Source organism: Talpa europaea (assembly GCF_964194135.1).
Source record: "Talpa europaea genome assembly, chromosome: 5".
Lineage (NCBI taxonomy): Eukaryota > Metazoa > Chordata > Mammalia > Eulipotyphla > Talpidae > Talpa > Talpa europaea.
Window position 1 is genome coordinate 52850430 of NC_140071.1, and position 23497 is coordinate 52873926.

Here is a 23497-nt window from a genome sequence, read left to right on the forward strand (position 1 = left end):
TGCTTCAAACAGATTTCCACAATATATATAATCGTCTACCACAGAGGTTCTATTATATTGCTGAAAGTATGAGCTGAGTCCTTTCCCATTCAATCTTAGTCTTTGAAAAGTGATTCCCAAGACACATGCTCTTTATTAGTTTAAAAAGGGAGCCCTCTGCTGGTAGAAGAGAGTCAGTAGCTCCTGCTTGGGGAAAAAAGGATCAACTTTATGTTTCATTGATCTCAGACTATGTCCAAAATTGAACAAAGAAATCAAATGTGCAGATAGCCTAACTACTTTTCACGTGGTAGCTAGGCTCTGTCAAGAAACCCTGTATTTTAATTTCAGCATTTCTGAGACCCCAAGAACTCAGCCACACTGGAACATTTACACCTATCATTGAAAACTAACTTTATCTTCTGGATGCTGCCAAACAATATGTCTTTCTTTCCCCTTATCGCAATTTTGTAAGGCTCATTTTGGAATCAAAAATAGAACTTATTTCACTTCTCAGCAAGTGTGATCTATGTACCTTAATTATTAAGATATGTTTGAAAGTTACACATGGAACACAGTATCTCATACATGCAAAGCTTCATCAAATGTTCCACAACCAGTTTTCATCTGTACAGCTTCTCAAACACTTGCACGCTATCATTTATGAACAAAAGACCATTTTTTAAAAAGGAGGTGAAGAATAAATGAACTAAAATCTTCATTTAAGGGTTAAATGAATGCCTCTCTTCGTAATTTTCATTTAGGACAGAAGGGCCTTTCTGGATGATGCAAATTCATTAATCCATGTCCAGTGCTCCCAGCAACCCCACGCTAAGGAAAAAGTCCATTTCAGTTTATAAACAAGCCCACTTTTACTTACGCACAAGCCCACCAAGGTACCTGAAAAGGTGTGTCTGCAGCTTGGGGAAATAAAGCTATCCCTCCCACGATTTCCCTCTCAGATACTGTCCCTTGAGAGAAACAGGAGGCTGCATAGTGAAAACAAAAGTACAACTGGGCCGCACCCATCCACATGTGCACCCTGAGATATGTGGCTTTCTGAGCACACTTTAAATGGCCTCCTTTTCTATATACCTCTACTTACTCCTACCCATCCTAAATGCATGTGATTTTTTTCAAGGTTTCATTTCTCACCTTTGAGACAACACTCTAACGTCAGACCACATTTTAAACTCAATAAAAAAATCAGAGACAAGTAAAACTCTTTCACAGTCATTTCCCTCTGCCTTAGTGCTTGCTTCAGTCTTGGTTGAAAACCAAGCCCACAGCATTTAAAATAAGATTTATGAATCAGGTTCTTCAGGATAAATGTTTTGCAATGCACCAGTGGTTAAAAATTAACTCTGACAGGTGTAGAAGGGCAGGGAGGAGAAATAGTCATTTATTTTCCACTCTGGGCTTGAGGGTGCAATATTAGACTTCAATTATGTAACATTAATATTTCTGAATATACCCATGAAACCTGAAAAATGCAAATACATTTAAAATGGCTTTCATTCGAAAGTGCCCCATGACAAACGGTGCTGCTTTTACCTTAGTTGCCCTATGGCTATCTACAGTAGCCACCTCAATACTGAGAGGGTAACTATAACCCTTAATGAGTCAAGAAAATCTGATGTTTGGCCTTAAATATTTTCAAGTCTTTTAGTAACAAATGAAACTGCAAGCGATCAACACAGTTCTGAGCATGGACTCTGCTTAATCCTTCAAACCTCAGTTTCCTTTCATACAGGGGAGAATCCTTACTTCACAAGCTTGCTAGATATATCAAATCGGCTGGTGTGAGAAAGTTCTTAAGTTTATCATAAGACAAAAAAAAAATTTCATTTGGGTGGTTATCATGCTGTAACCCACTCTATGCTAGGAAGCGCTCAAAAGAAAATGTAGTTGCACAGGTGATACTAACAACTACAGAGCAGTTAATTGTAAGCGAACAGGGGGCACAAACATGGAATGGGTTGACAATTTACGGACAAAGCAGGAGGACCTACTTGGGTGCACATGCAATTCACAGCGCTCTGGGGCCACTGTGGGCTGTTGCACATGTTGTGCACTTTGCAAAGGCACCTGGGTAAGGTGGCAGGGGGTGCTGGTACTGAAATTCTAGTTATTCCACTTACTAATAAAGGGCCTTACATAGAGGAAAGGGTCTCCAAAAAACAAAAAACACCTTCCTGCTTTCCCAGCGATGCACTGGGGGTGGAGGGAGTGGGGCACCGACAACAACTGACCAGCATGCATGTCTCTTTCAGATCTACATTAAAGCTCCTAGGACTCTCAGAGGCCTGGCTCTGCTGACTAGGAATATGGGGGTAAAAGGGGTACATGGCCTCAGAGGATTCAGACAGTATTAACTCAGAATAGTGGGTGGAGGAGTTGGAGCTGCTAAGTTGCAGAAGCCAGCTCTGGCAGGGCCTTTAAAACTAGAGACCTTGTATGGGATCCATGAGCTTCATTACTTATCACCTCATTTAATTCTGCACAGAGGCATTATTCCCATTGCACAGATAGGAAAACTGTTTGGAAAGGCTGGCCTACTTGATGCATTTGGCAAACTTGATGCATTTGGCAAGGAAAGCAGCAAGAGTTGAGATTTAAACCGCTTTGCCTCTTAACAGTTCTTTCCACCATGTGACTAATGGAGTAATTCGGGCCTTATCCCCAAAGCTAAAACAATCACCATGTGCCTCTTTACTATATGTAACCCTTGGGAGCGAACTTCATGCACTGCTGCTGGCTGGAAATGTCACAGGACTTTTTGACTGGACACTCACATCCACCACCTTTTCCATGAAAGTTTCAAAAATGAGGGCAGCAGACACAGCGGCAGGCTGGACTCCGGGGCAGTCCAGATCTAGCACACACTGGCTGGGTAGCAGCAGCTGAAATCCTCAGCCTCTGGGAGCCTCGGTTTCTTCGTGTCCAAATGAAGAGCTGGGGCAGTGCTTTCAACTCTAAATTGATGCTTGTTATGACACTGTCCATGAAAATATTTACTCCTTTTGTAAAGTCTCGTAAAAATATCAAGCCATTATCTTTGTACTTTGCAATTTATTTTGAATACAACTTGAAGGCCCTGGAGTTGAAATGCTAGTTCTCCTCCCACTATTCAAATTGTACTATTCTTTAAGGCCCATTTCAAATCCTGTTTCTTCTATGAGTTTTCCTGCCTACTCAGTACCCTAAGAAGTCACCAGCCACTTCTCTCAGATTCCTTTTATACTTATAGTACATGCATTCCCACCTAGTATTTAGTTACATAGCATTTGCCGATGGGTCTTACTTAAATTGACACTTTTCCTCAAAGCAGTAGTGTTGCCTATCATCTCAAGTCCTACCCAGTCAAAACAAGAAAGGATGTCCCTCTGTCAGGCTTCCTCTCCTAAATATCACTCAAATACTCATTTTCTTTCCACAACAATAAAGTTATTGCAAATGAATGATTTATGACTGTTCCCTGGAGATGCACTGATGTTCTGCTTCCAAAGCCCTCTGGGTACCAGCACATGCCAGGGCGATGATGAAGGGCTCCACGCAAAGTCGCATTCCAACCAGGCCTGAGAAATCATTTCTCTGACCCGGGTGCCCTGCCAATCATTTGCACTGGAGCCATTCCTGAATGCAAAGGTATTCAGAATGAGGACATTTCTCTGGGGATGGGAGCATATTTGCACAAGGGAGAGACGCTGAAGCATCCATTTAATTCACAAGCATCCATGCAATTTCCAGAGAAGCAAAGAAATATGACATATAGGCAAGAATGAATCCAACCAGAGTTTACGTATTACTTGGATTCAATGATTTTGGAAGGACTGCACGAATTCTGGGCTAGTCTAGCTGATTGATGTTCAAGGCCTTATCTGTCATTCTTCAACAGAGCTGCCGGAATGAATCCACCTTTGGAACTGGCAAACTGGAATTCTTTCTTAGAAGAATATAGTTAGGTCTTGAGACACATCGAGCAGTGCGAAATGTGCATTATGAAAATGGTTGCAGATGATTTTTTTCCTTTGGGGGAATTAGGCTGAAACTGATAAAGACGTTTAACCAGTTCACACCAGTCAGACTCATCAAATTTCATCAAAATTCACATGGGATGTAGCCACATCTTCTGTAGAAGTTCTCAAAAACTCTTTGTGCTACATTTGTGAGTATCTGTCCAACTGTGTCTGACGTGTAGCTTCCGTGTTTCCCCTCTCCAGAAGACCAGTGCCGCCCCTGCCCTACACTGCAAGCAGAGCCCAGCCGGGAGACGCACTTCCCACACAACTCACAGGGAGCAAAAGGTCTCAGTCTCGACCTTTGGCCCAAGGTCCCACACTTAGTCTTGCTAGTTTCTTCCTTCCCCACCCAGGAGACATGTTCCGCACCTGCTCTGTCCACTCACCACAGGGCACGTCTCACCTCGCCGCATTCTTTCCTACTGAGCCCAAAGGCAGCTTCTGAATACCAACACAGAGCTCCAAAATCTAGTCACAAGTGACCCAAGCAGTCACATGAGTCAGGCACTCCCCAGGACAAATTTTAGGCCGTCTACTGACAGATTTCTTGATACAGTTCACCTATAGACTGAGGAATCTGGTTATCCAAGAGATGTGATTTGGAGTAAGTGGAGCATGCCTTGCTTGCCTCCTCTATACATGCTTGTTTCTGTTGCCCCCCTCACCTTTGGAACTCCATTTGCGGCCTGTCCACAGAAGCCCCTCCCAATACCTGCCTCGTGAGTGGTTCCCTATCCCACCTTTTACCCCATCCCTATAGGTGGGTTTTAAGCCTCGGCCCTCTCCTCAATCAGTCTGTCCCAACCAAACACAAACCACCAGGCCTGGCTATGTAACAACCATAAAAAGGTACAAATTCGTTGCCACTGATAAATGGGTCCCCCCCATGCCTGCTCATCCAGAGATAAATTTGGTAATCTGCATGAGTTACTTATAATAAATAATCACATCATGATGTGTTATTAAATCCTAGGCATAAACGAAGACAGCAGGCAGCATCTTCTGCTGGTCTTGAAAGTGCACTTCATTTAGAGGTTCCCATCACTACTCAAATGACCAGCCTCTCTCAGCTAACCTTTAGACAGTGCATAACAAAGCAAGGTTGTTGAGACTTTCCACGGTAGAAGAAAAATACATCGATTTAGATTAAATCCACTGCTAGCGTGGTCTACACTTCCTGCTTTGTTTTAAGTGACTAATTGAAAGCTAGCCTGCTTTCAAAGAAGTGTCTGGCTTGCTCTAGCTTACTGCAGTGAACACCCTGGTTTCATACTGCTTGCATTATTGAAAATGTTTATTTTAACAGACATTTCTCGGTATACCTGCTTCCAAAAACCGCATTCCAAAATACTTTAAATTATATAGTAATTATAAATCCCCTACTTTATAAGTATTAGAAAGAAAAACAAAAATGTCAACAATTAAAATGAACTCCATAATTAATTCAACAACCAAAAGCATAAAAGTTGAGAGATGCAGAGAACGCTCCCAAGAACCCTCCTCTCAAACCAAGCACTTAATCCACAGATATGAAATCCGGGTACTATTTACCATCTACACTATCATTCCGGTAATTTTTTCCTTTAAATCCCAAGGTAATATGGTTCTTTATTCCACAAGAAACCTGTTAAGTCAGTGGAGGTCTAAAGCTACCATTTCTCAGGATTTTAAAAATAAACGAGACATTTTAAATGTTGAAAAGGCTTTACCTGGTGCAGGCTGTCGTTCATTCCATTCAGTTGCGATTAAAATTTCTACAACTTTTATGAGGTGTTCCGTATTCTCAGAGCTTAAAAAAAAAATGAAAAGTTTTATTAGAAACCATTTCCCTGAAGCACAAACCCATATTTATTCATGCACATTCAAGTGAAGGTGTCCGGTGTAAATATGCTTATGCATCTGTGAACTGACACCAGTAGAGTAAGCTTACTTATCAATTTAGCACTACCCTCATCACCCCAAATGCACATTTCTTTCCATTCACTTACCAGGCTGCTGGGAATCTGAAAAGCAGAGGGCTGAAAAGTTCAGAGAGTACTCTTGCATTCAAAAGATTTTTGCTGGAGATTTGAGAGAGCTTGAAGAAATGTTTTAGCAAATACTGAAGCGTAAGCCAATACTGATGAGGTATGTTAGGCGACCTAATGAGTTTCTTCAACAGCTGGATATAGTCTTCGGAGCTTTGTACTTCTAGAAGGTTTAAAAAAAAAAAAAAAAGGCATGAGAATGTGTCTAGATATCAGTGAAAAATACCTAGAAAATTTCTTCTAGCTACAGAAAAAGCACTCACTTAAAACAAAGTCATCAGAAGTTGCATCCAGGACATTTGCTCACGTTAGAACGGGTGTTGTGAGAAAGTAGAAATCTCAAGTCAAATGGAAATGCAAGAAACTCTTGTTATAAAAAAAAAAACCACAAAAAGTTCAGGGTGTACCGGCAGAGATCTGCCCTCTATTGAGCAGCTTCAAATGAGATTGTGATTGGCTAATTTGAAGGAGCATCAGATAAGTATCGCAGGTTTTTAACTTTGAAGGTGATGAACCACAATTTCCTGTGCCCACAGCACTTTAACTGAGCATTAGCTCTTAAAACTGAGACTCCGCTTCCCTCAACACATTTTGTCACGGCCAGTCGAGGAAGAGGATAAGAACATCCTCAAGCATAAGTCCAAGATAAGAACATCCCCAGGAATGGGTCCTAGTCTGGTTCCCTGAAATCAATGGAACACTGTGGCCTTCACTGATGTAGTGAACTTTGTTAACACTGATAACGGTTAACAATTAGCCATTTCAACATGTGGACAGTCTTCCTAAGCAAACGAGAATCTGGGACTTCAAATTCTCTACTAAGGAATGGAATTTGTGCTGCCAGCAGGCGGGGGAGGGTCTCTTTCTACTAATAGTTTTAAAATCTCTCTCCATAGGTAACATTTAGTAGCATTTACAAACATATCCACATCTCAGTACATGCTCAATGAGGTTCTCCAAGAGAAAACAAACCTGGGGCTAGAGAAATCATTTCACTGTAAACGGCTACCGGAATGACAGGATTTGGTAAGTCCAGGAGATACCGTTTGAAAGCGTCTGCTAAAATTTGCACATCGATCATTTCCAAGTCCACGGATGCGGCATCTATGACAGAAACATTAAACAAAAAATTCAGACATTTTCTGAAGGTTTGACTTAAATGTGACACACGAAAGGAAACAATATGAAGACAAACCAAAGATACTTGAGAATTTATTAGCAGAGTTTCTGACAGGGGTTGTGGCTGGCATTCTGAGTAGAATCATTTTTCTTTGTGGAGATGTGTCCCCCATACTACAAGCACTTAGTACAATGGTCCTGCCCAGGATGCCCGGAACATTTGCTCAGACTTTGGAGCAATAAAACATTATTCTTAGGGGCCAAGTGTTGTGTCTCCCCACAATTCATATGCCGAAACATTGAACCCCCTGCACCTCAGAAAGTAACCATATTTGGAGAGAAGGTCTTTAAGGAGATAGTTAAAATGAGGTCATGAGGGGGGCCCCCACTCCCACCTGACTGATGTCCTTGTACGAAGAAAGGATTTGGACACATGGAGATACACTGGAATAGCACGCACAGACGAAAGGCCAGGAGGCCAGAGGGAAAAGACAGCCATGTACAAGCCAAGGAGAAGGCCACGCTAACAGCCACACCTGCCTTGGTCTGACACTTTCGGCCTCAAGAACTGTGAGACAATAGGTTTCTGTTTTTTAGGTCACCCACCCTCTATAATCTGTTGTGGCAGTTCAAGAAAACACAAAGTCCCCAAAATATTTCCAGATAACTTCTAGAGGGTACCCTGATTGAGAAGGATTCTGCCTAGGAACGGCTAATCATATAATAAATGCTTCCTAAAACTTCAACAGGAAGCAGGAAATACAAATTCCTAGATTTCCTAAAATCTGAGTTGATAAAATACTGTATCTCAGAATTAATACAAATTTAACCTAACAGAGAAACTAATGATTGAGCACAAAGATATTACAGAATTTTTAGCAAGAATATTCATACAAATAATTGAATATCTTTGGAGCATTTCCTCCTGATTCTGACAGGGTATTTCTAATTTAACTTATGGGCACTGAGTTGTCTGGAACAAAGATAAGACAGGCACATCTATCCACTGAGTCCTTCAGCTGGAAAAGAGGCCAGACGATACAATAATAGTGTGCATTAGTCAAAACCACTCTGAGTATTTGGACAGAGAAAGGCACAGTGCCCAGCAGAAAGAAGGGACATGGGGAACAGAGGTCGGGGGCAGGAATGACCACGGGCACCTTCAAGTGGGAGAGGCATTGGCTGATGCTGAAGGAGGTGATTCTCGCAACATGAAGGATGACTTGAGAGTAAGAGTTGTGTACTCCACGAAGAAGAGGTGGACTGATGAGCAAAATGCTACATTTTCACAGCTTTATTGATGCCAGTGTTAGCAAATAAGTTGGAATGAAGTTTTGTTGAAAGCAAAGATACGTTTTTGATGGTCTGAAGCAAAATGACAAGGTCTGAATTCTAACACAGTTAGAAATGTGTGGGACAGTATCAATAACTGAAACTGCCTGGTGACTGACTTAATTGGGTTGTGGCTTAGGTGAGAACAATAGCTAAGTTAGTTTACCCCAAGGTATTTCAGCAGGAATAGGCAGGAGGGGGTGGGACCCTGGATACCCATAAACTAAATGTGACATTATAAATCACTCTAGGTTAAGGCTGAAGCTATAGAAATTCTTTGGACGTATCATTATCATAAAGCAAACTTACCCCCCTAAGACCCGAAAGATACTCACACAATACAGCAAAGCTCTGAGAAAAACCCATCTGGTATAAAATGTGGAAGGGTCAGTTTAAGAAAATGAATGATGACATGTAAAGGGTAAAGAGGCAGAGGTAATACTTAAATGTCCTACAAAGAACTCACCAGAGGCATGCCATCTCTTTAGCAAGTATAGGAAAGGTAAGACTAGATCTTTGCATAAAGGATCAACATTGTAAATAATCCAGCTACTGATGTGACTCAAAATTGTGTGTCTAGCTATAGGAACATTCCAGTCACCAATTTTTGGCAAGCTTCTGGCCCCTCCATATACCTCACTCCCTGTCTGCTTCAAATAATACACCTCTCTGCCCAGCAAATAAATATGATTTCATATCCTAAACAAGTATAACAACCTTTAAAAAATGAGACAGTAGAAACCTCAAGACACGAGAGATTCCATATGCCTCCTGGGAGGGTTTTGTTGCCTTTTCTGTGTGAGAGCAGGCTAGCCAGCCAGGGTGCTCTCTGATACCATTTAGACAGGATGGTAATTACCTGTCTCCTTAGGAGACTGAGCGCCTCAAGGGCATGGACTGTGGCTCCGACCTGCCCTCCTCGCATCCCTCGGTGCTCAGCATGTAGAATGTGCTTGTGAAATGTTCGTGGACAGAACTATAAAAAGTCCTTAGAGTAATTAACCAAATTCACCCTTCTCTAACTTATGAGGCATACTCCAGAGACTTTTTTAGTCATTGAATGCAATAACCCTATATGGTCTTGGGATAAATTCATCTTATATTAAATTCCACTAGAGTCGAGGACATAGTGTGTTCTATTTTTTACTATAACTTCCAAAGTTCCTTGGGGCTTCTGACCTTTGTTCTCCAAGTCTCTTTTTCTGCATTAAAACTACTTAAACATGCTCTTCTAGCGCTGACTTACAGAAAATGACTTTTGAAGCTAGCTAGGTAAGAGCTACGTACTCTTGAGGTCTGGGTTGAGAGATTTTACATCCTCTTTCACCCTACCTTTCACTGAGGATACTCACGACATGGAAACAGTAAATATTCTGCAACTTTTCACCCCTCTTCCTGCTAGAATGAATTTCTCTCCCCAATTGATCTCCATTTACATTTGTAGTTCTCAGTGGCATTTTTACTTTTACTGCCCTACCCTTACCCTCAGGAGAAATCTGGCAATGTCTGGAGAAATTTTTGATTGTCACAAGTGGGGGAAGATGCTACTGGCACTGAGTGGGTAGAGGCAAGGGCTATAACATCTTACAATACACAGGGAACCCTTCCCCCCGACTCCCAAGTCATCCAACAAGGAATTACTCAGAATAAATTGTCAACAGTGCTCAGGTTGAAAAAGCCTGATTCAGTTAAGAGAAACAAAAAAGTATCAGGAGAAAATTTACACCATTACAAGTCAAATGAGACAAGAAAACAAAGAATTCATTTTAATGTGCTATAGTAGGGGGGAAAAAAATAAAGACTTTTGGAATCAGAACATTTTGGATGCAAGTCACAGCTTTGCAACGGAGAAGAAACCAGTATTTATATCACAAGGTTAATATGTGGGCAAGATAAAAGAACTTAGTAGGTGCCAATAAAGGGGGGCTGTTGTCCCCCATGTCTGTCCTTTTCAGACACTGGCCATTCACAGAGCTTGTTAAAAGCTATGGGTGTTTTATAGTGGGGGTTTTTTTCTTTTTTTTTAAATATTAAGTGATTTATTTCTGAGCTTCCTCCAGGATTATTTTATAATATTTTATGACCTGAAAAATCCTCAAGTTTGCAATCCTCAGGTTGCAAACAGTCCTGGAGATCTACTTCTAAATTTAGATAATGTTTACTCTTTTCTGGCCACAAAATTCACTTTGATAACACGGAGTCCAAATGAAACCAGTTTTCTACATGTGTTTTGATCTCAAGTGGAGAAGGAAAGCTGTCAAAGTCTATTGCTGACGTGAATTTGGTTTTTTATTCCATCTCACCAGTGGCGTGAAGACTGTTTTTTAAAAATAATTGCATCATTTTGTATTTGGTCACATTTGCAAACTTAACCACTGTTTCTCAAATAGCTCCCATTTCATCCGTCTCTGATATCTAAGCATTTCCTGTGTCTTCTAGCATGTACAATTTGACCAGTTCTCTGACCAAAACATACATATATATATTTCAATTGGCTAAGGACAAAATTCTGTGTTTTCTTAACATCCCGGTGAAACTGTTAAAAATAAAGAAAAATAACTCTTTCACCTTAAGATTTCTGCCAGTCAGTTTCCAGTGACCTGCCCTGTGGATGGGACAGGAGACTCAATAACAAAGAAGACAAGCCTGGTAAGTGTGTGAGATTGATTTCCATGTACAAAAGAAAAATAAAAGTTGAAAACCCTTTTTAAAAGCTTCAAGCATGTGGGTGGTGCATTTCAAGTGAAACTATTTACAGATAAAGATCTAATCTCCTTCTTTTTTTCCCCAGAAACATCTTTTCTAGAAAATTTCATAAGCTGCCTCACTTTGAAGTTGCCTTACACTTCAAAATTTCATTTATTAAGTATCATGTGGGCATTCTTTGCACAATTATACATTTCGAAGAGCGTCTTCCCAAACTGGGTTTTTATTCTTTGTGGTTCAAACATGCAAATTCAGTTAAAATATGTGAGATAGGAAATTATTATTATTTGTTCAGGTATTGGGAGGGAATGAAGGATCTGGGAGATTCTTTAGGTTGATATAGAACATGACCTACCGGGATGATGGCAAGGAAATTTATTCACACTTGAACAGTATTTTGCTGTTTTTGTTTGGCCAAGAAGGGAGGGGACAAATAATTGATGTCATTTAACCAGGGCTGTGCTAGCGCTGGTTTGTATTGGCACACAAGTGCCAACTGTGCTCAATTCATCGCTGACCAGTTTGGTAGCTTGAAACTGACCATAGTAGGACTATTTACACCATGGAAATGGGCAAATGCTAAAAGTTAGAGGGTTTTTTTTCCCCCATAGAGTTGATTTATCAACATACTCTGAATATAATAATATCATGAAGTTGCTTAATGTAAATATGGCATGAAGAAGCAAGGAGAAGAAGAAGGGAGAAAGCAAGAACAAAATGAAAGGGAAAGGGAAAAGGTCAGAAGAGACATTTGTTAAATAACATAGACTTATAAACATTTTTTAAACTGATCCAGATGAATTTGATGCAGCCAGCTGCAGGGTCAGGGGAAGGTGGTAGGCATGTAGAGCCAGACAGATCCCAAGAGGCTGTATCTCTCCTCTGCAATTCCTGCAGGACCCAGAGGCTCCTGGGCTGTCATGACATTCAACGTGCCTGCAGGCAGGCATGCACACACACCCCAAGCCAGGAGACAAACATCAAAGGTCTGCAAAGATTTACACTGTTACCGTAATAGGGCGGAGGGAACTGTACAAGGTATCTGGGCTCCCTTCAAACTCAGAACGCAAGAAGTCTGAGTGTTTCTGTATTTTACCTGATGTAGAAAGGTAACAACTGTCCTTCCCATTTGTACTTCTAACTCCAAGACACTCACCACAATCAAGAAGCTGTCGTAATTCTGCTGGGTTGCTGGAGCTCTGTGTTCTGTATAGAGTTGAACATTCCAGACCTAGGACACAAAACAGACTGAGTATGCAAAATACAGCTCTCTGAGGACCTGTGAGCCTGCTGCCAGAAAGACATTCCAGTTTCCATCCAGTATCTATTCTAGATGTAACAAATATTCTTGGAAGTCAACTCCTACTATTAATCTTATCTGGCATGTCAATAATTTTGGCGAAATCATCCGCCCACTAAGGAGCATGTTAATTACATTTATTAAATTATGGAGAATATAATCATTTCCATACAATAACTACATGCTAATCTAGAGTTAGAAATCACAGACCGGATTATTTCCCCAGGACAGAGCTCCACATAGTGTGTGTCTCTAGCACAGGCAGCAAGAATGAATTTCATGAGCCCAAGAGATGGACCGAAATTCTAATAAACACGAAAGCCTAGGACAAGTAACTGCCTCCCTCTGCTAGTCTGATTACCTTTCTTTTCAATGGCTTCCACTAGCTTGATAAGAAGAGGTGGAGCAATGTCAGGAGGAGCAAACTGTTCTGCAAGATCCGGAAGAGTCAAAGCTGCAAATAAACAAAATCCTATGATTACATTTAACTTAGGGGACATCGACTGCGTTAGAGAACAATGAAGCACACTGAAATACAAAATAATTGAGTTATGTCTGACAGTCATAAACTCAGGTCTGAGCAAGAGCAACTCCTGTGCTGGGCCTGGTGCTTTTGGAGGCTCCTCTCTGGCTCTCCTCTAGCTGAGTTCTCCCTCCAGTGTGATGAGTTTTGGGGGCTCGGGGGACATGCCAACTTATCTCCTAGGACACACTCAAGTAAACTTACCCAAAAGTCCTAGTCCCAGTGGCTTCTTCCCCAGGTCAATCCTTCTCAAAACAGACCTTTGTGCGGGGGTGCAATCCTGGGCTCTGACTGGAGCTGAGACTGCATGGAAGGGAGTTTGGATGTCAAGACCTTGGAAATGTCAGGGAAAGCCAGGGACAGGCTGAGCTCAGCTCTCCCCTTAACACCATGCTCTGGGGTGGAAATCTGAGGGGCCCAGGACATTTAAATGAAAAAATTGCTTCCTGGTGATTATGAAGGACTGGACTGCCCAGGCAGGAGGCTAGGGCACATTCTAATGGACAGTTTGTTAACATGATTTCTAATTTAAATTAGTTAAGACACAGGGAGCTTGGGCATCCTTTTGTACTCTTGTCCCAGGTCCCAGAGGTGTCAGGGATGGGCCTAGTATCAGATATAGAAGCCAAATGAATGTCCACTGGCTGCTCAAATTAAATCCCTCTGTGTACCTACTATCAGAAACCTCGACTTTCATAAATTGGTTTTCCATGCCTCATTTACATATCCCACCAAGCGCAATGATACAAAAGAACAAATCTAATTGGATGCCATTCACAAATAATACCCTTTAACGTTATATTGACTGTATTCTCACTCCAAAAATATACGAAACCATTTTAAATGAAAATATCTTTCTCTCAATACCAGAAGAGGGAGCTAAATATATTCACCTCAAATTTCTCAAACTGCAAAAGATAAGTTGATGATAGTGTTTATGAAATTACTGCATGTACACACTGTTCATTAGTCATCAGTAAACAACTTTTCAGACACTGAAGGTTTATCACACTGTGCTCTTGTCTAAGAACAGCTAATAAAATGTAAAAAAGATTAAATATTTATAATTGGACCCAACGAGATTTCAGTGGCATGATTCCTTATAAGCCATATATCGCATTAAAGCAAATTTATAATTAAGATCCTCTTAATGAGTCAGCATACAGCGACAGAGTCATGATAAAAGAATAAAATTATGTTACTAAATTCTGCCCTCAAAGAACTGAGGATGAGTTATGTCACTTTGCAAACCCTAAACCCTGTCGTCTAAGACCTTTCCAGTTTGCAATATGCCTTGTGATAAACAGTTACATGTGATCTTGTGACCTGACTCAATTAACCACTGCAACTCCCAGGATCAAAGAAGAGCTAAATTATGAAAGACAATTATGCAGCAGCCTTGTCCAACAGAACTTTCTGTGAAAACAATGTTCTACTAACTGTACTATCTAATAAAGCAATGACCAGGCACATGGCTCTTGAGCATTTGAAATGTGGCTATTGTGAGTGAGGAACTGAATTTTACATTTTTATTGATTTACATTTAAAGAGCTCTAAAGAACTATAAGTGGCTACTGACCAAGGCATTGGTAAGCACAGTTCTATAGGCTAAGCAAGGGCAAATTTTGTCAATAACAGATGAAAGATTCGTGAGTTGGCTTTGTGCCACAAAGACCCCACTCTAAAGCATCTGACACAGGGCACTGACACAGGGCACTCAATATCTGAACTCAGGGCATGCAAAGTTTACCACTCAGTTCCCTGTATGACTGAACACATTTGGACTTCATAAAGGCAGGAGGATGTGCCACTCTTTCTGGAAATGGCTGTGCAGAGCTGGGGGGGCACTTTCTCTGGTTGTTTCCCACACTGCCTGAGCCTGTAATCATCTGGAGAATATGTTAGGAATACATGTTTCTGGCTACCACTGCACACCCCCAGAATCAGAAGTCCAGGAATGATGCTTATAATCTGTTTGGGGTTAATAATTTTCAGGACGTACTATTATGACAAACAAATTCACACGAGTGACTTCCTAAAAAAGTCTAGCAATACCAGCCTCCAAATTTCTAAATGTTAAGAGCATTTAAAAGATGAAGACCTTGAGAGGTTCAAAGAGTCTTTTTAATTAAAAACCTTATAAAATAAAAGAAGAAACACCATAAAGTGAAAAAGCATGCCGTTTTATTTCCTCTGATAAAAACTGTAAACTCATTTCCCTCTGCCTTAGTTTACCAAGTCACAAAAATATCCTCTCCCATAAATGACTTCTACACTGAACAAAATGAAACATCATCCTGTAAGCACATGTAATAGCAGGAAAATAGAAAAGAAGAGAAATATCTTTAAGATCAACAGCAGTATCTCTGTAGCCTACTCAAACTTACAGGTCTTACATGCCAACAGGCAAAAACAAACAAACAAACCTAGAGACTCAATAATAAATATACAAACTTAACATATCCACATCACACTTTGATAACAAACATGCCCAGTTGCTCTTTCTTCTCCTCCTCAAAAATTACACAAGCATTTTTCAAATAAAAGAAATCTTTAAGGTTGGCAACCAAAAATGGAATTACTTAACAAAGGCTAATCTCCTTCCAGAATCTTATCAAAACAATAGTTTCTGCAGGCAAATATGAAAGTTAAATTAAGAATTCATCAGATTGTGACTGAAATATGCACTGCAGTTTGTTCTATTACTTCAACTGGCAAATACCACTTATAAAAGGGTTTCTATCTCTCTATTCTTCACTTCACACCGAAGAAGAAACAAAATATAAAACTTTCTCTCCTTAGTCTTTTCAATGCTTCTTAGGAAAAAAAAAAAAAAAAGGGGCAGTTATCTTCAGTGATCTTGAGCCACAAATTAACATTTGTTTCACTGTACAAATGTTACATGGTGTACCTAAAAAGTCTTGTACTAGCTACCAGGTATTCGTAACAGGAGAACTTTTTCAAGCACTTTACTTAGGCTACATTAAGAGGAAAAAAACTAGCCATTAGTAGTCATTGTAACATACTGAGTGCATTTTCAACAAAATATTTAATATTGGAAAAAAGTCTTTACACCCAAATGTATGAATCATCACAACCAAGCAACGTTTTGCAATAAGTTTTAAAAGGTAAATTTTACAAGGAGAGATTTAAAAAAAAATAACAATTCAAGGATTTCCTACTCCCTGGTACAATGTCTGTGATTGAATCCATTTCCCCTTTAAAATATGTAAACATAGGCAACGTGGGTGCCCTACCCAAGAAGTTTTTAAAATTCACATTTTCTACTTTAAGATCAATTAGCAGTGAAAGTCTAAAAAGTATTCCCAGGTAGAATGTTAAAAATTTCAACAATACTAAAATCAACTATTCCTTTTCTTTTTTTTTAATATACCAGGTTAACATTTGTTTTTCTATTAGGCTCCATTTTAAGGAATTCTAACAGGAAATGCCAATTGTTAGGAACTACCAAATTTGACAAGTTATTCTTAGAAAGCTATGACTTGGTACCACATCATAGAGCTCTATAAGACAAAATATAACAGAACTAAAAAAAAAAAAAAGAAACAAAATACAGAGATGATCTGTGGAGGCTAATACATAAATCATAAACTAAGAGAGCAGGATCCTCATACAGTTTATATACATGTAAGTTCTCATCAGATTCTATTTTCCAGATAGATTTTTATACCTGCACGAGGGTTTTTTGATTTTGAATCCTGCTGTAGCCAGTGTGTAAGTCTGGAGAACCAGGTCTATTCACTCTTTAGAATCTGGGTAAATCTGTATAGATTCCTCTACTACAATCCAACACCAATTTTTCATTTGGCGGAATCATTTTTCGTCAAAAGGAATCAGTGTTACTTAAGGAAGAGAGGAGAAAAGAAAGAACAGTGGAAAGGTCTAAAAGTGGGTGAAGCCAGAACATGCATTGTTTCAGAAGAAAAGAGGAATCAATCTTCAACACTGACTAGATCCGGTATCTCCAGTTGTAGCAAGAATTTTTGATGACACATCAGATGCTGCATTTTCCACTGTTCTATTTTCTCCTCTTTGCCCTGGTGACAACCAATCACCAGGGAAGTAAGAGAAGAAAGTCTTCTCCAAAGTTAGACCCTTCCCAAACCACTGGCATGGACAGGCCTGCACAGTCCCCGGGCACCAGCGGTGTGTGGGAGATGATGGCATTCCTCGAGTTAATGGTGCCAGTTCTGCTGCAAAGTGCAAGATGAAACCAGCACACAGCTGCACCTTTTGGAGACGTTCTCCATTTAAAAAAAAAAAAAAGGATATTTTAGAGTTAGTGCCTGGCAGGGACAAGTGGAAAGTTTAAGCTGAAATTCTGGGACTCCAGTGACTGTGCAAGCCAAGTATTTCATTACTGATGGGAGCAGTTTAAAAGTGTATGAAAAACTGCCACTTACCTTTTAAAATGTAATCCAAATACACAGAAAAGAAAGCATATATGCAAAGTGTGGATAAATATTAAATCAAGATGTTTGTCTATTCACTGTTGCTGAATCAAAGCTTTATTTTTGTCTGAAACAATCTCTCATTATTTCAAATGAAAAATATACATGTTGGTCGGCAAAAATTTAACAAATTCCAATACTTTTCTTAAATAAACCTTACAGGCATGTTCCTACTTTCTACCTATAAAGGTTCATACTGAGTTGTTAAATTTCATAAGGTATATGGTCAAAAACCCTAAAAAATGTGGGAAGATGAGATAGCTAAAAACACTAAAAAACAAAGCCCCCCTCCCCCCAGATTATGGGTTTCTTAACTTTGGAACATACCTGTCTAATCTGCAGTCGAGTAACGATAATAAAAAAGGTTTATAGCCAAAGATGCCTGCTTACATTTTAATGCTGTTTTTACCACTTACTGAGTATAATCTTGGGCATGTTAATTAACTTGAATCCTCTTTGTCTGTAAAATGGGAATAATTATGAATATAATAAGAATTAAATGAATATTATAAATGAGCATGGTTAGCTTAGAGACAGTGCCCAGACTATAGAAAGCACAAATGGGTTGATGTTAATAATTTAGAATTATTCATACAATCATTTTTATTATCATTCTTGCACACAGACTTTTTTAAACACCTAATTGCAATGGCATAGTTAAGATAAGAAACTACAATTAAGATAGAATTCACAATACTTTCTTAAGGTGACATACTGGAAGCATATTTGACAGGGTAGACACCAGCATTTTGCCTTTCATTCTCTTTACCATCACACAATCTTTTCAAAAATCACATCTAACATATCACAATATTTCCTTCTATAAGGACTACCATCCTAATTTATTTGCATTATTTACTTCCATTTTCCGAATGCAATAGAAAATGAAGTTGCATCGCTATTGAACCTGGTGTAATTATTTTGGTAGATGAGAAAGAAGAAAAAGTAGGGGCAACTGAAAATGGAAGTATGAAGAGGAGAGGTGAAAGTAAATCTGCAGACATAACTACATTATTTTCAGAAATAACTACCTGGAAGGAATTAAAAGAGTTGTCAACAGATTTAAACAGAAACTTGCGAATCTTCCAATACCCCTAATCTAAGTCTTTAACATCTTAAAATCTATCTTTTCCCACTTATTTTTTCTGTTCCACAACTTAAAAACAAATGCAAGGGACCTGATCTCCTCTGCCCATTTAGTTTTCTAGCTAGGCAATAGACTGGTATAGGAAACAGTAAGCAATGATTCTATTAAATATAAGTAGACATTACAGCTGTGCTTCTGATGGCCTTAGCTGAAGCCTCTAAGAGAGACCTAAAATGCAGGATTACACTGACAAGCTAGTCTAATTTTTGACAAGCTGGTCTAATTAATTGAGGTTCTTACTGCCTCAATTAGAGTTTGATTTAAAGACCACAATTTATAATGTACAGCAAATTAAAATGGGGAATAAAAGGACTCCACTTCCTCCCACCAGGAAAAACCTTTAGAATTGAGCCTACAGGATTTCAGAGGCTAAAGATTTATAAGGGAAGTTGGTCTTTTGGTCTGTTGGCTCAGAACAATTTCAAATGGAGTGTGACCAAGAGTCCTGATAAAGGAAAGAAGGAAGGAAAGAAGGTAAAATCATGTGAGATACACATGGGTGCACCACTGTGTGTTGAATGAATAAGTGAACAAATGACTATTACTAAACATCAATTAGGAGCCACACTAAATATTTTAGACAGATTTTCATCACAGTTCAAAGACATATTGTCCTTATTACCTTCAACTGAAAGGTGAGAAAATAGACATGGAGAAGTAAGTAACATGGTCAAAGCCACAAGGGTTGTAATTAGTGCCCTTAAGTTTAGCCTGGACATGTTTCCACCAGTGTATAGATTTCCTGCCAAGGCTCCCTTTCTTAAAGGGTAACTGTGTGAGGGATGTTAAGTGACACACAGCTATTTGGTGCATGAACCACAAGTGGGTAGCTACACCTTTTACTATGTTCAAGTAAAGTTAAACTGATATTGCCAGTTCCTGCAATTTCCCCAAAATACACAAGTCAGTACTTTCTCCCTCACTGTGAAATATTTTGAAATGATGGGCCTCCCCTGGTGGCACAGGCGGTTGAGCGTCACACTGTGAAGTTGCCCGCAGCCTCTGCAGTGCCGGTTCGATCCCGGCCGGCCGGCGAGGGTTCCACTTGGCGTGGCAGATCTCTCCTGTCGCACCTGCTGCTCCCCTCAGCAGTGTATTTTGTCAGTGTGCCTGTTCTGTTCCCCGCTCTGTCTCTGGCGAATCCTCTCTCACCCTCCCGCGCATCTGGCCTGTACCCCGGTTCTTGTGTAAAATAAATAAATAAATCTTAAAAAAAAATTATAAAAAAAAATTTGAAATGCAGATAACTGGGATCATGAAGAGAAAGCAATGGGAGCCCCTGTTAATAACAAGAGGAAGGGCGGGGGTGGGGTTCTCCAAGTGGGTCACACTGTCACCCTCACCGTTAAGGAGCACTCATTCCTTCTGCTCACATCTGACCACAGATTTCACAGTCAAACACATCGAATGTCACTTTGGAAATGCTTTGAAATAATAAGGTGTAAATGCAGTGTAAGCAGCCCCGATCTGATAAGCACTGAAAGGTTCCCTGATCAGGACAGGGCAGAGGCAAGAGAGGAACTGCTCAGAAAGTTGTTACTGGCGAAACTAGAAACCAGAAAGCAGCATTTTCCTCCAGCCTGGAACTTCACTAGCAGCACAGGAGCAGGACGCTGGCTGACCAAGGAGAGTGCAAACAGAGCCAGGAACTGCCAAGGAGGCAAATGAGTCCAGCTAAGCAGAACAGGCAGTTTGGAGAAAACCTGGATGGAAATCAGAGGAAAAAAGAATCACCAGATTCCATTCTGAAAACTACAGAGAGCAGCACTTTTTCCCCGTTGTTTTAAACATACCCAAAAGCTGAATGAGCTGTAAAGTATGCCCATAAATCCTCATTCTAGATTTTATAATTAACATTTTACTAAATTTGTCTCATTACATATATGTCCACTCATCCACCTTTTTTTTTTTTAAATGCATTTCAAAATAAGTTGCAGAAATCAATTGCCGTGGAGGGAACTGCTAATTCAGTCCATATTCCAAATCCTTATGTTGGAGGCTCAATTCCCAGTGTGATAGTGTTTGGCTATAGGACCTCTGGAAGACAATTAGGTTTGAATGACAGACATCAAGAAGATTGGGCCATCGTTACAGAATCAGTGTCCACATAAGAACAGACACCAGAGACTCCCCTTCTCTGCCACGTGAGAACATAGAAGGCAGGTCAAAAGAGAGTCCTCACCGGACTCCAGCCAGGCTGGCACCTGGATCTTAGACTTGGAGACATCTGAACTGAGAAACAAATTTGTTTCAGTCACTTTATGGCATTTTGTCACAGCAGCGGGAGCTGCCTAATATAGGGACACTACACCCAAAGAGTGGAAAGAAACTTCATGTCTAGAAAAATCCTTATCAAATACAGATTCTATAGGTACTCCGTAAATATCCTCTGTGTCAGAATAGACCCAAGGGCAGCAGTTTAGGGGAGTGCTTCCTAAGCTTTAATGTGAATCAGTAGGTTGAGGTGAGGTTTGGGTAGTCTACATTTCCAGCAAACTCCCAGGACCACAGTCTTGGGACCACACAGCAAGGAATGAGGGTGATCCTGCCAGACACAGAGAGGAAATCCAAATCATTGTGGGAAACAGAGTCCCAACAAAAATCTTCATACCGATAAGTGTTGACCCAATGCTCTGTGCTCCACAGGCTGGTCAGACCAGATCACGTGGCCTCCACATCCAAACCTATTTCGGCAGATGTCATAGGTGCCTGGGAGGTGGCGCTATCAAGCACAGTTAGACCTGATATCATACCTGAGCAGTAATCAAGACAGAGGATTGATCAGTGGTAGAGGCTATGCTGACAACTTACTGCTATTCTGACATAGTCTTAAAAACTGATTCCTTACACAATTATTAAGGGCGATGTTTACTTTTATCTCAAAATTGCCACACTTTGTTATGTCGGTATAGCTTTGCTTTGTATCAGTGATCTTTTTGAAACACATTTTAATTCAAAAAGAAAGCCCCCTAGCTCCTTGTCACTCTTGCCTTTATTTTTTCTTACATATTCCACACTTAGTGTCAGAAACTGCTCTCTCATTTCTTCTGTACAGCCAAGTGAAAGGCATTGTAATTGTCCCTGTTTTACAGATGAGGAAACCGAGGCTAAGGAAAGTTAAGCAAGTTGTCCAAAGTCCTGCCAGTCTGAGTGGCAAAGCTAGGATTTTAGAGAACAGATTGATCCCAAAGCCAGCCAGAACCACTCTGGGATTCTTGGTACCTCCTTTTGCAGAGGTCTTGTGATGTCAGGCTGGAGGCAAAAAGCCAGGAGTCAAGGATGAAAAATCTTTGCAAGATGCTGATGGTAAAGTACTTTTCCAACAGGAGACATCCACAGTTACAAGTCTTAGTGACAACAGGTACAACTTTTCAACTTGAGCTTGGACGGGCAGGCCAGGTTCTCCCCACCACCTCCACTTTATCAGGACTGAACCCTTGCCAGTCCACTCAGCCAGGCTACATATTTTCAGGACAGCATTTATTAAATATTTTCTCATAAGGCTAAACTAAGCACATTCTTCCCCAAGGCTGTAACGGGTTTTATTCAGCTAAATATAACTGGATAACCTCACTTTTAGCAAGGTACAAATATACTATGCTGGTTAATTATCATCAGGTGGGGAAAAGAGCCCAGCAAATAACTGACAAATACATATAAAAACATAAATTTTATCATTTATATTTCAAAGGATTCCAAATGAAATATTAATGAGATGTGCTTAATTCGTGTATGAAGGGAATTAAGGTGTTTGTGATCGGAGATGGGGGAGAAAAGGAAAAACATGGACTGCCTGTAGGATTAGGAAGAAAAAATAAAGGCAAGAACGACAAGGAGCTAGGGGAGTTTCAAAAAGTTCACTGATACAAAGCTAAGCTATACCTACATAACAAAGGGCGGCAATTTTGAGATAAGAGCAAACATTGCCCTTAATAATTGTGTAAGGAATCAGTTTTTTAAAAATGAGGCAATAGACTTTCACTCCCTAGTCAAATGTGGTTAATTCTGGAGGGCCAATAAACTCTCTTATCTTGCAATATACTATGCTCATTAGTGAAATGTAATAAATAAATTCCTGGACTTATTCTGGTTGTACTTTTCTTTCCAAGGATAATTTTAGATGCATCAATTGGAGCTGAAGTTGGAGCCTATCACTACACTCTTGGAAAAGTCCAGGGTGATAAACAGCACTATGCCACAGAGCCTTATTTGTGCCAATCTACCTTTTACTTCGCTGGTTTAAACTGTGATCCACAGAAGGTCTTACAGACAGAGAAGAAGCAAACTATAAAATATAGACGGATTATGAAAAGAAGTCTGACCATGTTCCCCAAGAGATGCTTAGAAATAAGCTAAAAAAATACAGATAGGTGGTGTATGTTCAAGTTTGGTGAGTATTTTTTTTATAACTGTTTAAAATTTTTATAATTGTTATATTTTTTATGATTGTTTAAAAGTCAATTTTTATAATTCTTTAAAAAAGTGGCCATGGAAAATAAACCAGAGTTAACTGGTGAAAGAAAAGGAGTGAAGTAAAAATTAAGCCTGATCTAGATGTAGAACTATTCAATCAGTAAATTTAATCTATGCTTTAGATTTTTGATAGAAAAGATGGCGCTAACAGTTTGTAGAAAGCACACTGCTAAAAAGGCCCAGCTGCAGGTGGGACTGGTAAGGGAAATGTTGGCTCTCTGACATGGAAATACCTGTGATGTTGTTAATGAAAAAGTACCCAGAGGCTCAGGCCGCTGGGCACTGAGGGGAGAGCAATCAGGGATCAAGGCAGGGTATTCCTCTCTGCTTTCCCAGCTCAATGCTGCTTTCTTAACAAGCATAACCACCTCTGCTCCACTTGTCCATTGCGCCACTT

The 23497-nt window shown here is 40.0% G+C and overlaps 1 protein-coding gene across 3 annotated transcripts in view; it reads right to left on the reverse strand.

Moving 5' to 3' along the window:
• PIK3R1 (phosphoinositide-3-kinase regulatory subunit 1) overlaps positions 1 to 23497 on the reverse strand; it is a gene marked incomplete at both ends in the record, with an annotated part of 66606 nt that overhangs the window by 10207 nt on the left and 32902 nt on the right. The window contains 5 exons of one of the 3 annotated variants that reach the window (XM_084233272.1): positions 5711 to 5790; positions 5990 to 6191; positions 7001 to 7132; positions 12342 to 12416; positions 12847 to 12939. In XM_084233272.1, the coding sequence (XP_084089398.1) occupies positions 5711 to 5790; positions 5990 to 6191; positions 7001 to 7132; positions 12342 to 12416; positions 12847 to 12939 (582 nt within the window). Of the gene's footprint in view, positions 1 to 5710; positions 5791 to 5989; positions 6192 to 7000; positions 7133 to 12281; positions 12417 to 12846; positions 12958 to 23497 lie in introns of all 3 variants that reach the window. The other 2 variants (XM_084233270.1, XM_084233271.1) reach the window with 2 other exon arrangements.